The sequence below is a fragment of the Microtus oregoni genome, unplaced genomic scaffold, assembly GCF_018167655.1.
Source record: "Microtus oregoni isolate MIOR12 unplaced genomic scaffold, Mior012 000031F_ref0000149, whole genome shotgun sequence".
In the NCBI taxonomy this organism is placed as follows: Eukaryota; Metazoa; Chordata; class Mammalia; order Rodentia; family Cricetidae; genus Microtus; species Microtus oregoni.
The window spans coordinates 15590551-15607219 of record NW_024543090.1 but is presented as its reverse complement, the minus strand read 5'-3'; the positions used below and the strand labels follow the sequence as shown (position 1 = coordinate 15607219).

Sequence of the window (16669 nt, the reverse complement as noted above, 5' to 3'; positions counted from 1 at the left end):
TACTATGTGCCCAATATCAGAGAGACAAAACATTTAGACAGCTCAGTGTTTGAATTTGCTTTTTAATAACTCAGAAATAATTGGGTTACTGTTTGATTTTTAGGGCATACCAAGAAAGAAGGTTTCTTTCCCAGCTCATCCAGAAGTTTATTTCCGTGCTGAAGTCCATCCCACTTTCTGGTAAGTGGCCACCTTTATCCAGCTCACTGTATATTAGTGTGTAGTTGCCCTCCTGGAATTTACTCACTTCTGCTCCAAACGCTGCTCCTAGTGATTTAAAGATGTAATGGCAAATGTGTGCCATTTCCATTTCCTGTATATTGCCAGCCTGAGCATTGGGATTACCTTAGAGGGTTATTGAGGCACCAGCATGGTTATTGAAATGTTCATTTAGTTAGTAAACATTTTGCACTTGCTTACCAGGTCCAAGTTCTCTGCAGGATGCTGGGGACAATAGTGAATAAGGTGTTTATAGCCCTCACTTGCTGTTTTATAGTACAGTGCTGAATAGAGTTTTCAGGGGATAACATTTCAGCAGGGTAGTGTTTCTGAGATAATAAACTACAAAATGAGATGGCTCAAGTCCGTCTTTACCCATATTTCTTTAATATTTTTAAATTAGTGTACAATGTAATGGGTCTCATCATGGAATTTCATATATACTTTTATTCTCATTCATTTCCCTTTCTCACTGCCCTCCCTCATTCTTCCTGTCCCTCCCTATCTTGCTGATCTATCTCCTTCCCCTAAAGTATCTTCCCTTCAGATTTCATGCTGCATGCATCACTGGAGAAGGGTTTGGGTGCATATAATACATGCAAGTATAGAGACTAGACTGCCAAGTGCACTATGGGAAAGGGTTTTACTGATGCACCTCTGTCTGCCAGAGCAGAGCTTGTGCACCAAGCTTTGTATTCTAATTTTAACATGACCTTTGTCATTTTTTTCAAGCTATATAGAAGTAGAGTACAGAATTTATTTTTGTTTTGTTTTAATTTTTAGTTTTAGAACAACAAAAAAATTCTTGCACAGCATCCAAGTACTAGTTTGAAAGCATTTAATTTAAACATAGCCTCTTAAATTCTTTCATTTATTGATCATAGGACCTTATACGTTCTATGTTATTTGTGAGTTTTGGCTGCTAAGTTTATTGGTTACTTTGAAGGGTTTTTTTGTTTTTGTTTTTGTTTTTTTGGGGAGTTCTTTTTTGTTTGTTTGTTTTTTGGTTAGGTCTTGCTCTATAGAACATAATGGCCTGAAGCTCACTGGGTATCCAGGCTAGTCCTAAGCCTCTGCTCCTCTTGCTATGTCATCCAGAGTGCTAAGATTGTATGATCTGATTACCTGGCTTTATTCGTAAGAGCCCTGTGGCCAAGGATGAAGTCAAAAAATCAGGATCTAGTGTCCATCTTCATCAGCTTGCTTTATCTTGTCCTCAGTTTATTACATGGAAAATAACTATCTAGAATAGATATTTACTGTCTCTCCAGATATTATAATCTATTGATTTGGCATCTGGGCAATGGGTAGGTACTAACTGGAGAAGAAGTTCAGGGGAGAAAATTGCCATTAGCATTTTCATACAGTAGGTGGAAACTAATATAAATTTCTACAGCATTTAACCTTCCATTTTCCTGCATATGGCAAATGAATAAATGCATTTTTAAGTGTTTATGGATTGGTATTTATGGATGCTGTGTTTGATTAGTCACTGCTTAGAGTCTTAGCTAAGCAATGGTTAAATAATGTGTGTCACTAGGAACAGTGTTGACACCATGGTTCTAGAGGGTAAGTGATAGATCATTTCCTGGTATTAAGAAAAAACAAAACTTACATCCAAAAAGTATTTTATTTCCCAAGGCTGTTATTAAAAATGAATTTTTCAAAAACAATAGTATATCATGTTCATGAATATCATCAATCAGTATTTTTAAATTTTTTTTTAATTTTAAATTTAAATTTTTTTAGTTCTTTATTTGTACATTGACATTCTCTTCTTTTCTTTTTATTTTTTTTTTAAAGAAAACAAACTATCATCTTTTTTCATTATACATACCAATCCAAGTTCCCACGCCCTCCCCTCTTCCCATTCCCTCCACTCACCCCTCCCTCCACAGAGAGGGTAAACACATTGCTTTGTGGAAGGTCCAAGGCCCTCCCTACCTGAGCAAAGTATACATCCAAAAAGAATAGGATCCCAAAAACCCAGTACATGCAGTAGGGATAAATCACGGTGCCACTGCCAGTGGTTCCTCAGTCTGCCCCAGCCATGCAACTGTCAGCCACATTCAGAGGGACTAGTTTGGACCTATGCTTGTTCCTTCCCAGTCCAGCTGGAATTGGTGCCCCATCATGGTCCTGATCTCTTTGCTCATATTCTCACTCCTCCCACTCTTCAACTGGACTTTGGGAGCTCAGTCCAGTGCTCCGATGCAGGTCTCTGCCTCTGTTTCCATCAGTTGCTGGATGAAGGTTCTATGGTGATATTTAAGATATTCATCAGTCTGACTACAGGGCAAGGCCAGTTTGGGCACCCTCTCCTCTACTACTTAAGGTCTTAGCTGAGGTCATCCTTGTGGATTCTTGGGAATTTCTCTAGTGTCAGGTTTTTGCTAGCCCCATGATGTCTTCCTCAATCAAGATACCTGTTTCCTTCCTCTCATCTCTGTCCTTCCTCCATCTCGACTATCCCGCTCCCTCAAGTTCTCCTCCTTCCCTTATTCCCCTTCCACCCTTCCCCCACCCCCATGCTCCCAATTTTGTCAAGCGATCTTGTCTATTTTGATTTTCCAGGTAGATCTATGTATGTTTTTCTTAAGGTTCACCAGAGGCAGCCTACTGAATGTCACTGACATTTTCATGTCAAAGTTAATGCTCTTTCTAAGCCAATATAATCCTCTTTTAAGATTATGAAAAGACATACATGGACAGTGAAAAAAATACTTTTTCTTTGCTATATATATTTTCCACTTCAAAGTTGGCTATATACATCATATGTAGGTATGTACATATTATATGCATATTTTATAATGTATATTATATATGTATATACTATATATATGTGTATGGTGTGTCTATGTCTATTTCTGAGAATTCTTATGAGTTTGATATATAATGATACTGAGGAAAGTGAAACAAACCAGATATAAAACTGCCTTCTATTAAAAAGAAAACTACCTTTGATTTGATTTCTAAAAACATTACAGTTATTAAGACTGGAAAGAGGGCTCATTAGTTAGAGCACTTGCTGCTCTTGACAAAGGACCTACGTGTAGCTCCCAGCATGTATGTGACAGAACACCATATATAACTCTAGTTCTAGATGATCTGATGCCTTCTTCCGTCCTCTGCAGACCATGGTGCACAAACATACCTGTAGGCACTCATACACATGAAATTAATTTAAAGCTATAAATAATTTACACATCAGATTATTAAAATACACTTCAGACCCAATCTAGATTTCTTCATTTTCTCATATTAGTAGAATTAAATAGTGATTGCCTGCCTTGAAAAAAAAAAAATAAGTGAGATTCTTATTCTGAATCATAGTTGAGTTGCATAGAATAAGATAAATGAGTTTGTTTAAATTATTTATTAGCTGCCAGTTTTAAGAAATAGCACACAAAATGGCTTGGTAAAATTCTAACATGTTTCTCTCATGTTTAGAGCCTGTCACTATGGACAAAGTTCATTACTGTGAAAGATTCATCGAACTTATGATTGATCTAGAGGTAAGAAATATATATATATATCAACATGTTATGTATTCCTTAAAAGTCGAAGATCAAGCTATAGATACATCTGAAATACTTGAAATGACCCTTGGTCTGTTTTTATTTCAAGGTTTCATGTAGACAAGGAAGTCTCAGGGTTTGATTCCTTGAGGTTTTGTGCTAACTGTCCTGTTGGCATGGGTTCTTTTGCCTTTTAAAATTTAGATTTTTTAACGATTTCATATTGTTAAGAATGGGATTCTTTCAGAAAGTTCAGATATAAGTTGATGTAATTCAGAGTAATCCATTTCCTTTTCTTCTCTAATGTAGGAAATTGAAATAAAATATGTCCCCTGGTTTGAAATGAGTGTTAAAACTATTAGACTAACAATCGTTCTTGAGGATTTTATCATCTGCTAACTCTACCAGTGACTAATGTATACTCTCACTGTGTCAAATCAGAGTAACTTTGTCTCCTCAGTGATGTTCTTCATAACTTGTCAAGCTGTCCATCTCAGTTTCTCATCACTGTCTCTCTTAGTGTCATAAGGGAAGCAAGAACAGGAAATGGAAAAGAGCTTTGCTTTTACAGTTATGTGCAATGCATACTAGAGTTTCATGTAGATCTTGCTTAAAAACTTATAAACAGGATAGATGATCTGTTAGATTCTTCCTGTGTCTGCTCTTATTTTTATCTTCTAAGTTGTGCCCCCATTGTTTTTAGAAGGAAAAGCATTGACATTGAGTGTTTTTGTTTTAGTTTTGTTTTACAGCATGGATGAGGCCCTTTGTTTTGTATACCAGGTGTCTTTGGACATGCAGGAGGGTATTTGTGATGTCCACTTGGTATGAAATAGTAGTAGATTTTATCTCTAGCTGCAGAGAATCAGGCAAAATGAATGCTATGGTGTTTATCTTTTCCAGGCTCTGCTCCCCACGAGGCGCTGGTTTAATACCATCCTGGATGACTCCCACCTTTTGGTTCACTGTTACCTTTCCAGTCTTGTTCACAGAGAAGGGGATGGCCATCTGTTTTCCCAGGTGAGTTCTCGTGGATCTGACACTTTGAATGTTGTGATCTCTTAAGTTGATCTTTGCTTTACTATGCAGCTGGAAATACCAGGGCGTGAGCCAAAGCAAAATTCTAGAATATTGACTTGAATGTTGTATACATACTGGAATGCACCTATACAACTCTAGTAATTATCTAACTTGTGTTAACTCTACGTTCTTTTGTTATTGAACTAAATTATGGCTTTGGAAATGTAGTCTCATGTGTTCATATATTTTAATTTTATGTGAAAAGCCACTGTGAGATCTAACAGGTAAAAGTATTAACTGCAAGGTCATGGTTGCTCTTGCCTGTGACAACAGTGACAGGCAGTTGATGGCATAGGAAAGTCCTGCACCCAGTCTGCTGTAGTAATAGGGGCAGCGGCGGGGCTGCGTCCCCAACACCCTGGCCGCCTGCCCGGCTAGCTTATGCCCCGAAATAATTACACAGACACTGTATTCTTTTAAGCACTGCTTGGCCCTTTAGCTCTAGCACTTACAGGCTAATTCTCACATCTTAATTTAGCCCATTTCTAATCATCTGTGTATGGCACCCCAAGGTGCGCTTACCAGGAAGATTCTAGCCTAGTCCATCCTGGGTCGGAACTTCATGCCGGGAGCGGGGCATGGCGTCTCTCTCAGGCGTCTGCTCCCGAGAGCAGAGCTGTTGAATCTGACCTCACTTCCTCTTCCTCCCAGAGTTCTGTTCTGTTTACTCCTCCCACCTAACTTCTAACCAATAAAATGGGCCAGGGCAGTTCCTTTATTAGCCAATGACCTTCCTCCATCAGTCTGCTTCATTGAGTAGGAAGGCAAATGCATTTCAGCTTATTGCTTTAGGTAGGAAGGCAGTGTGTTGGTACTTTGGATTTCCTGTCATGTCAAACAAAAGAAAACATCTAATTTGTAATTATGTTTTTCTGGTGAGAGTAAATTTAAGATACAGGTTCTATGTGTGTTACATACTCTTTATCTCTTATCTTACTAAGCACTTCTATTTCTTTTTCATTCAACAAAAATTTTGTTCAATGATTTGCCATATAAACTCTTAGTAATTGACTATAATGTGTCACAGGTTAGGACTAAAAATAGTAAATCTTTAAGTGAATGCAGCCAGAATGTGCCTTGGATGTGCTTCCATGTGCAGAAAGCAAGGCCTCTTCATCATGAGCTAAGCTGAAGAGGTGTGATGACCGTGGAGACTCATGGGAGGCATGAGTGATATACTGCTACGGTTTGCTTTACTGTGTTGGCAATAAACACTTTGGAAAGCAGCTTGGAGTGGAAAGTGTTGGTTTGCCTTAAACTTCCAAGTCACAGCCCATCCTTAAAATGAGGGCAACAGTGTAAGCAGAGAACCAAAGCAGAACTGTGAGGGCATGCTACTTGGTGGCTTGCTCTTTGCCTCATGGTTAAGTAGCTTTCTTAAACAACTCAGACCCATCTGCCTAGAGATGGTGTCACCTACAGTTGTCCGGGCCGCCCCACATTGATTATCAGTTAAGGCAGTCCCTCACAGACCTTGTCGCAGGATGATCTAATATGCAAAATTCTTCTGTTGTATTGGGATTGCAGTTGAATTTCTCAGTAGGAGTGGACTATGTGTATGAAGTAGGCTTAATAATTTATTCATAAAACACATTTTATTTTCACATAAGTTAAATATGTTTGGGTATGTTCTCAAATATTTGTTGTGTAATGCTACCTTCTGAAATTTTCAACCCCTGAAAGACATAATTTTTTATTACTTTTAATAAATAATATATTAATTTAAATGAATTCTTCCAGCTTTTAGAGATGCTGAAGTTCTATACTGGCTTTGAAATTAATGACCAGACTGGAAATGCTCTGACAGAGAATGAGATGACCACAATTCACTATGACAGAATTACATCTCTTCAGGTAAATAAAATGCAGTATACCTTTTCTTTCTCTCTTTTATTTTCTAATTGATTTTTATAGAGCTCTACATTTTTCTCTGCTCCTCTCCTTGCCTCTCCCCTCCCCGCAAATTCTACTGTGTTTAAATATGCTTACAATAAACCTCCTGGGATTACACTCTCTACAAGTTTGATCCAAATTGACTAAGTCAGGTTGAACCAAGTTTTTATTCTCGTCTCTTCGAGGTTTGTTTCCCTGCTTGCCATGATGCTTGCAGGGAGACAAACACACTCATACATATAACAAGGTGAATTATAGTTGGGCGGTGGTGGCACACAACTTTAATTTCAGCACTTGGGAGGCAGAGGCTGCCGGATCTCTGAGTTCAAGGCCAGCCTGGTCTAGAAGAGCTAGTTTCAGGATAGCTAGGGCTGTTCCACAGAGAAACCCTGTCCCAAAAAAACCAAAAATAAATAAATAATGAAATCTAAAAAAAAAAAACCAAGGTAAATTATTATACATATTTTTACTTTTAGGTATCATTTTCATATATCTTATTTATATACTTATGCTTTATAAATATTTTTACAATAAATACATGTCATAGGAGTGAAATTTATCAGTATAGCTCGAACAGGTCCCAAAAGTCCCTCTGTTTTCTGTCACTCTATTTATTCATTTGTTCACCGATTACTATTTCTGAGAAATAGTCATGTTATGTAGTCCAGTCTGGCCTGAACTTTGAATCCTCTTACCTTAGCCTCTGAGTGCTGGGACTGCAGCCACGCCAGCACACCAGTTACTAGTCATGCTGCTCTGGTGAATCGGCCGTCTACAGCAACTTAAAGAAAGAAGGGACAGCTCATCAGGACAGGGAAGGCTCACTCAGTGTCAGGAGTGTGAGGCAGGAATCACATTGCATCTGCAGTGAGAAAGCAGAGGTGATGGCTCATCCCCACCGCCCCCCTTTTGTTTTTATCGGTTTTGGTTTTGGTTTTGAAGACAGGGTTTTTCTGTAGCTTTGGAGCTGGTTCTGAAATTCGCTCTTGTAGCCCAGGCTGCCTTCGAACTCACAGAGATCCGCCTCCTCTGCCTCCTGAGTGCTGGGATTAAAGACAAGGCATGCACTACCACTGCCAGGCTCATTTTCTCCTTTTTATGCAGTCCAGGACCCCAGCCCATGGGATGGCGCTGCATATTTGTGGTCTCCCCACCTCTGCTAAAGTAATCTGGACAATCTCTCATAGACACATCCAGAATTTATTTCCCTGATCATTTCGAACCCCATCAAGTTGACATTCTAGATTAATCCTCACACCTGGCTTGTCAATTTAGAGTGTGTCTCTGAAGAATAACAGTGTCATGCTTAATTCACACTCTCTTTCATAGTCAGTCCTAATCTCTCACCGGCTATAGACCTTCCCTAAATACTGGGTGGGTGACATGGAGCACTAAGGTGCCACGTCTTTTTGGAAGAAGAGTGAGCGCAGGCATCTCTTTCCGCCTTCTGCAGAGCAGTAGTGCTTTTGTCCTCTTTCCTCTGCGCTTTGAGTGACTGAAGCCGCTGTGTAAATGTCTGACTCATGCTTTTCTTGGTGTAGGCCCCTTCCTCTCAGGCTTGGTTTTAGGGTCACTTTGCAGTTGTCTAGCGATTTCATGACAAGCCTACCTCTACGTTTGGTGACCTTCTGTGCCATCCACCCTGATAGAAGGACTTCTAGTTCTTTTCTATAACACAGAGGCATGATCTAAGAGAAAGACTGTTACTTCAGTCTGTCGGATCCTCACAGTGTGCCTGCCTTGTCCTTTACTCCAGATTGGTCTGGATGCCCCTTGCCAGGTCTTATCTTCCCAGAGATCAATCAGTCAGAAGCATGCTGTATTTTCCACTTCTCCTTGGGTTAATCTCCAGTACAGTATCCCTAGGACTTGTTTTTAGGGCTAGTTCTTGGTCATAAAATATTAGAGTTCACTGCAAAGGAAGCTAACATGCATGCCATTTTCGTGTCAACTGTGGTGGGGTCACAGAAAGCTAGGGGTGTCGCTGTGGTGGAGTGCTTCCTTGGCATGCACAAGGCTTTTGGGTTCACTCCCTGCAGTGGTGGAAAGGGAGCACAAACCTCAGATACTGTTGTTTTCCTGCTAGAACAATTGAAGCTTTCCCTATTGTTTAATGAGGCAGGGATCACATAGAAGATAAACATAAGATGTAGTGAGTATTTATTACTTACCGAAATCACAAATCAAATGAATGTAATAGATATCTCCATAGTATTCATAAACACTAAAGTCACACATTTTTCCAAAATATTTCACATACTAAGACAAAAAGCAAGCCTCAACAAATACAAGAGAATGAAATAACACACGGGATATCAACAGCAAGAGAAATGAAAGTACACAAACCCATGGAGTTTGAACAACATGCAATCCCCCATATGGCCTAGGAATCCCAGGTGGTTGTGTTGATGCACAGGCGTTGACTGTTGACGGTTGGCTTTTCTAGAGAGCTGCTTTTGCGCACTTCCCCGAACTCTATGACTTCGCCCTTTCCAATGTGGCAGAAGTAGATGCCCGGGATTCCTTGGTCAAGTTCTTTGGGCCTCTCAGGTAAGACTACATGAAAAGAACAGCATTCTTCCTTAGAACATGGCTGTTGGGATTTTCTTTTCCCTGTTGCTTTTATTCCTTTTCTACTGCCTTAGGCTGTGTGGTGGCCCCTGGTCAGCCTCACAACTGCTGCTTACCTCTAGCTGTTAGGAAAGAGTCACTTAAATATAACTAACCATCTTTTCCTTGGGAAGGGGTGAAAATATTTTTAATAACTTAGGCCATTGTTCTTTAAGCAGAGCATTAAGCTGGCTAGTTATAAACAGAATATAACAGAAACCAGTAAAGCTTCATGTTTGATATTAACGGTATAACTTAGGAAAATCTTGTGGTTTTAAGATATGTAGCATCAGTAATACTATCTAGTACATATCCACTACTGTATTTTTTGGAAGATAAGAGTTACTAGCTTATTTACTTCTTATTTCCTGTGTATTTAAAACAGTCAGGGATCTTGTAGGTATTTCAGGCATGCTAGTAGTGTTCCCCATTGTACTCCTTCTTGATTGCTTTGCTGTTGAATATCAGTGCATTACCTAGCCAAGGTAAAAAGCTAGACCATTTATTTGACTTGGAAAACAAAATTGAAAATAGATTAGCAGTTTAAGGGGGTTTGCAATGAAAAAGAGAGACTTGATATAAAAGACATAAGAAAAAATTTTGGGTTGATAAAAGAAAAATACTGTTAATAAAAGACAAATAAGGATAATTTATCTTTTTTCACGTAAAAAAATTACATGTAAAATACATACTTTGAATTTTGTCACATACTGCTTTAAAATGTCTAAGAGTCCAGTGTTGGTAACTTTTTCAGTAGAAATGTTTTCTATTTCATCAACGTCGTTCTTAAGTGTAACTGACTTTAGATAGTCCCCGTGGGAGCAAGGAGGCACTACATCAAGAGCTAGCTGGACTCTGGTCCAAGCAAAAAGTGGTGTCCTTGCAGAGTCCTTCAGTGGTTTTCAGGTCCCCAGAAAATACTTCAGACGTTTTAACCCCTGTTTTTTAGTTTTTGTCGTTGTTGTTTGTTTTTGTTTGTTTGTCTGTTTTGATGCTTATGGCCTGGGGTTATATTTACTTTTTAAGATAAGAGTAGGAAAACGGAGGGATGGTGGTGTGGTGTGCTTGCACACCTTTAATCCCTGTGGCAGAGGCAGGTGGAATTTGAGACCATCCTGGTCTATAAGAGCTAGTTTCAGAACAGGCTCTGAAACTACAGAGAAACCCTGTCTCGGAAAACCAAAAAAAAAGAAGGAAGGAAGGAAGGAAAGAAGGAAGGAAGGAAGGAAGGAAGGGAAAAAGGAAAGAAAAGGAAAGGAAGAAAAAGAAAAGAAAAGAAAAACTGTTTCCAAACTAAAGTTAATTGATCTGAATAAACTATTCTCCATTCTGCAGTTCAAACACACTCCACCAGGTGGCATCATACCTCTGCCTCTTGCCAACGCTTCCTAAAAATGAAGACACAACTTTTGAAAAAGAATTTCTTCTAGAATTGCTGGTAAATATTAATGTTCTCAGTATTTCTCCCATGGCTTTTACTGCCTTTTTGAATCCCTCATAGAAATATAAACAGTATTGACATACTGACGTCTGCATACAGATTCAGTAATTTACCTTGACTTTAACTTACTTGAATTATTTGATTTATCTGTCTATCTTTATCTATTTATCTCTCTACCTACCTACCTACCTACCTACCTACCTATCTACCTATTTTGGTCAGACTTGTTTTTCATTTCTTTAATTTCTTTAATCTCATTTTTCATGCCTTCAAGCTTCCTTATGGCAGAAATTCATTATATCACAGATGAGCTTCTGTGTTACTGGACTGATACTCTGGGGGTACAGAGTTAAGAGACCATGGCTAGACACAGGGCTTGTGGATGACCATGCCCATGTGGTTATTGAAAAGGTGATTATTCAAACGTAATGTATTCAAATATTAGGTAATATTGATAATATAAACTTAATAATTTGGAAGTATAGTTAATTATCCCTAAGTAACTTAAGAATTATGAGCACTTTTCAGTTAGTTTTGGTGATGAGGGGCTTTATTTTTAACTTACATTTTTTCTAGTTTTGTGTTGCTTTATAGAAACATAGTTTTTGTTGGAGCAGGGACTAATATGCTATTGTTGCTGGGGTTTTTTTTTTGAGTTTGTATTGTTTAACTTCATAAATGTACAGTTCCACAGTGGTTAAAGTTAAGGAGTGAAGAACTTATCTGCTTGGCCTTCCCCTGTTACTCAGAATTCTGCACTTACACCCTTCTAAAGTTTTCCTATGTGTGTGTTTGTATGTTTTTATATATACATATATATACATACGTGTTTGTGTATATATATGACTTAATTATCTGAGTAATAGTGGAGTACATGTTATTGCTACAATTTAGAACTTCTGTAAGTCAAAATGCAAGTCAAGCATGTAGCTCAATGATAGACAATATTATACAATATTTTCAATGCTATATATACATTGGTCTCCAGTACCAAAGGAACAAAGATTCAAGTACTTCCAGGATTTAAAAAAAAAAATTATGATTTTCATTTCACTTTCTTTGGGAATTTAGTTCACTTTGCAGTGTATGGATACCTTTTCCCTTCAGTACAGCATTTTCTGGAACAGATGACTATTTAGCAATGTTGCAATGTTGCAGCTACTAGCTCTTTAAGTTGTTGATAGTTTTCACCTTTACAGATACTGCTGCAGAGTGTGTGTGTGTGTGTGTGTGTGTGTGTGTGTACACCCATATGTGGAACCAGAAACTGGTAATCTGATGTGTTTATCTACATTGAGAAAGAGGCTGACTGGTTATTCTCCAAAATGTGTAGATTGCCACTAACAGTCCGATGAGCGTGTCCGCCTCCTTCTTACCAGCCTTGATCTGACCAGTTTTCTTTTTCTAGGGTGGAGAGGGAAGGATTTAAAATGGTTGTTTTAGGTTTTGTTTTGTTTGTATTTTTTCTTTACTATTTTAAGATTGATTGGCTTTTCATCTATTTCAGACATTTGTATCTAAGCAATAAATAAATAAATATGCATGTATTTGTTGATTTTTCTTACACATGTTGAATCATACTAGATGTACCACTCTGTGATTTATTTTCCAAGCTTATATTTTTAATACATGAGGTAGAACATAACCCTGCACTGTTGGGAAGATGAATTGGGGAGTAGAGACCAGGAACTATTTGTTAACAGGTGTTTAAAGCTTGGTGACAGGTGTTTGAGTGTCATTCGGGGACAAGACTTGGGGAGCATTTTAAATTAGTTCTAGTGTGGAAAATGCTTTTTATCTTGCATGTTTACTCTGTGAAGTGTGTCTTAGATTGCTATCTCTGTCTGTCCTCCTACAAGTCACTTGTCACTGTCTGTAACTGCAAATGCTTCCTAAAAATTCCCTGAGCTCTTTCCTGACGATGTAAAATCTCTTTTGAGTCAGGCTGTTGGTACCAATACTAAAAGTTTTTATGAACAAAAGAAATACAGACCCTTCCCAGGGATCTTTCTCATAGAAAAATGAGTGTCATTTTGGCATTGTTAATTAGAAAGCAGGCGTGTTTGTGTGTGAGATGCACAACTATGGTATTAAGCATATGTAGAGATCATTACTGCAGGGGAGGTGCAGCTTACCCTATCGTTTTACAGTGAGAAGATTCAGACTAGGGGATTTATAAAATTTCTCAGGTTATGTGAGATTCTTAGTAGAAACATGAAAATTAAATCCAGGATTCAGAATTTTTGTTGGGGATGTTTGTTTGGTTTTTACATAGATGCTACAGTTCTGAAACTCTTGGCATGTACCACGGAGTTTGATACAGTTTATAGTATCCCATTTCATTTTCATAGACCCCTGATAGACCATGACGCTTCATTTGTTTTACTAAGAAAAAACTAAGATTAAGAAGCTTATAGTAACTTCCTTATAAATGGAGGAGCTGAGATTGGCGCTAGTACATTTGATTGATGCCTCCTTATTCTGTGATTTATGGGGGAAAACAGGAAGAGAAAAATGAAGTCTCCTTGAAGTGTCTCAGTAATAGAAAGGCAGGAATTTACGGTGGGCCTGTCCCGGTTGCTCTGGGTAAACCCTAGTGTTGCTCATGTTCTGCACAAACCTGTTCCTTCCTGCAGGTGTCTCGCCATGAACGCCGTATCTCTCAGATTCAGCAGCTGAATCAGATGCCTTTGTATCCAACCGAGAAGATTATATGGGATGAAAACATTGTCCCAACTGAGTACTATTCTGGGGAAGGTAGGTAAAGGAACACAAGTGAAGGATACAGAGTGTCAGATGTGGCGTGAACTTAATTTCTTCATATATGGCTAAAATGCACGCCAACTCCTCTGTACATGGGCTACTTTTCTGTGTTCTGAAGTTAATATTAGAAGCTAGAAAGAATGGGAAATTTGAATGCTTAGGATAAGGATTTGTATTCAATGTAACTAGGCCCTAAGATATGTTACCCTGTATAAAATATGGTTATTAAACCACAAGGCTGTTTTTAAGGAGGCTTAAGAATGCAGAAAGTACAGTTTTCATTGTGTCACTGTTTAGTAGACTTGCCTTTCAAACGCTCTCTTAGAGCATTTTTAAAGTTCTTTGTGAAGGCTTGTAATGACTGTCAATAAACTACATAACAGCAGTTGGTAACAAATGTTTGGGGTTCTTAATTTTTATTTTTGTTCTTAATATTTTGAGCCAAGGTATCACACTGCAAACTAACCTGAAATATGCCTTAGGCTGGTCTTGAACTTCTGTCTCCTTAATCTCCCAAGTGTATATACTACCTTTTGAGCCTGTAGTTTTGTTTCAAAACTACCCGTTAATACACTGAAGCAGAGAATTTGGCCTAAATGTACTAGTGGTATTATACTAGTGATGACCCTAAAGTAGTCACAATTCTTTCAGTGGCTGCTGTTCCAAAGATTTCCTGAAATTTCTGAAATCTACCTTCAGAAAGTGTGTGCAATTAGAAATAATTATATTAGACAACATAAGCCAGTGCCAGGTGGTAGTGGCAGTGCACACCTTTAATCTCAGCACTCAGGGAGGCAGAGACAAGTGGATCTCTGAGTTCAAGGTGAGTGAGTTCTAGAATAGCTAGAGCTACACAGAGAGACCCTGTCTCGAACCTCTGTTCCCCACCCCCCCCCCAAAAAAAAACATAAGGCACAATCAGAAAGACAAGCACGGAGCCGGGCGGTGGTGGCGCACACCTTTAATCCCAGCACTCGGGAGGCAGAGGCAGGCGGATCTCTGTGAGTTCGAGACCAGCCTGGTCTACAAGAGCTAGTTCCAGGACAGGCTCCAAAACCACAGAGAAACCCTGTCTCGAAAAACCAAAAAAAAAAAAAAAAAAAAAAAGAAAGACAAGCACGGCTTGTTCTTTTCTATATATAGAACATAGAAATTACATTATATATAGGGGTGTGTATGTGTGTGTGTGTAGGACAAGACACTAGAGCAGGGATCATGAGACAGGAAGAAGAGATATTAAGAAAAGTGGGAAGTAGAATAATGGAATCTGTAAGGAATCTTTCACTGTCCCGCCAGCCAGCTCCCAAATAATAACATGAAGACTTCCTATTAATTATGAAATTTCAGCCTATAGCTTAGTCTTCTTCCTAACTAGCTCATAACTTAATTTAACCCATTTATATAAATCTACATTTTATCATGTGCATTGTCTTCCATATTGCATCTCCTGTTTCCCATCTGTGTCTCCTGGTGTCTCTTGTATGCCTAGATTTTCCTCCTCTCCCTTTTTCTCACTGGAAAGCCTACCTATACTTCCTGCCTAGCTATTGGCCATTCAGCTTTTTATTATACCAATCACAGCAGTACATCTTTACACAGTATATAAGTATCCCACAACATTTCCCCCTTTTTGTCTAAATAAAAAGGAAAGCTTTTAACTCTAATATAGTGAAGCTATGTCTTATGTAAGTTTCTTTTTTGAATTTGATAACAAGGAAAATCGTAACTATAACCTATCTGGTCTTCAACCCCATCAAAGACTGAGAAGGCTATATTACTTAAGTAAACAGGAAGTGCAGAACAAACAACTTCCAAAACCTTAGAAATGTCAGAAGCAAGAAATGATAGAAACTGTCACCCAAGGTTCCTCTAAAATATTGAGCATCCATCTTTGCCCCATAAGTCTAGAATATCTGAGAGATTTTTCTTTGAAGCAGGAATTTTGAAGGACTGACCTACCTTGTCTTGGCAAAGTTTGGCAATTGCTTTCTTGCTTTCTTTTGTGTCCTGCTTGTCCAGTTTAAAGAGCATACTCTCAGCAGTTGAGGCAAGAGCAGTTTCTTGCCCAAATGGCTAGCTCTGCCACAAGAAAAGCAGACTACATTATAGAACTTCTTTGATCCCCATCATCTTTTTTGAAGTAAATTGGTGCTGTCAGGAATAGACATGTCCCATTGTAATGAAAAGCCTTATGTTATTAAACGTTTTAAATGTCATATTCTATTGGTCTCTGAAGTGTTTGAAAGCCATCTATCAATTTAAAGTACATCTCTGTTGGCCTTGAAAACATACCTAACATGACTATAAGTTTAATCATTGTAGATGACTACTAACCTGTCTTTTTTTATTATCCTGAATAGCTTGCAAGGGCTAAAACTTCACATGTTTTTAAATGATCTGCATAGGTACAATACCTTAAAAAAAATAGAAACATATATGCAGAATAACCTTAAATTTGAATCAGTATACAAAAATTGATACCAGTGTAAAATATTTGGGACTCATAGTTATTCAAGAGTAGATTCAATAATCCACCCCTTTATCCCATCATTTCTATACTGTATCCCCACTTTTCCCCTTCAGATTGAGGTCCTTGACTTAATCTCCTTTGTTCAGCTTTTTTTCCTGATCTTGACCAATAACAACTTGTAACCAACCCCCCTAAACAGTGACAAACATCCATAACCCACTGAATGATCAAAAACCACCCATCCCACCTCCTAGGAATGTGGGCATCATGTTCTGTAGACTGCTTCCTGCTGCCTGGGGGTGACCCTGAGACTATTGGGATAATGGTCAAGTGAGAGAGCTAGCTATTGTCCAGTCTTGTGATGGGAAAGTGTAAGACTTGTCTGAAGTTCTGGCTGGATAGTCTGTGAGGCTGGGCCATCTCAGCTAGCAACTTTGAAGTTGCTCTGGATGCAAAATTTTGGGGAACTAACAGGCTTTCTTAGAAGCTGGATCACCTGGGCTGCTTGTCTTATTTTGGTGTCTGGTCCTTTTTTTCTGAAAACATAGAAACTTTTAAAGGTAACATACATGTCTGTATTCACAAAAGTGTGGAATGTGTGATTTATACAAGTCAGCTAAAGATGGCTTTTGTTTTTTGTTGAGCAGATAAAAGGCATCTATCAACTTTTTTAAA

At 38.4% G+C, this 16669-nt stretch overlaps 1 protein-coding gene across 1 annotated transcript in view; it reads left to right on the top strand.

Annotated features, from left to right (window-relative positions):
- Positions 1 to 16669, top strand: part of Aqr (aquarius intron-binding spliceosomal factor) — an 80913-nt gene that overhangs the window by 19830 nt on the left and 44414 nt on the right. The window contains exons 9-15 of the mRNA XM_041679115.1: positions 104 to 180; positions 3670 to 3734; positions 4641 to 4757; positions 6558 to 6671; positions 9157 to 9260; positions 10656 to 10758; positions 13398 to 13518. Coding sequence (XP_041535049.1) covers positions 104 to 180; positions 3670 to 3734; positions 4641 to 4757; positions 6558 to 6671; positions 9157 to 9260; positions 10656 to 10758; positions 13398 to 13518 — 701 coding nt within the window. The remainder of the gene's footprint in view (positions 1 to 103; positions 181 to 3669; positions 3735 to 4640; positions 4758 to 6557; positions 6672 to 9156; positions 9261 to 10655; positions 10759 to 13397; positions 13519 to 16669) is intronic.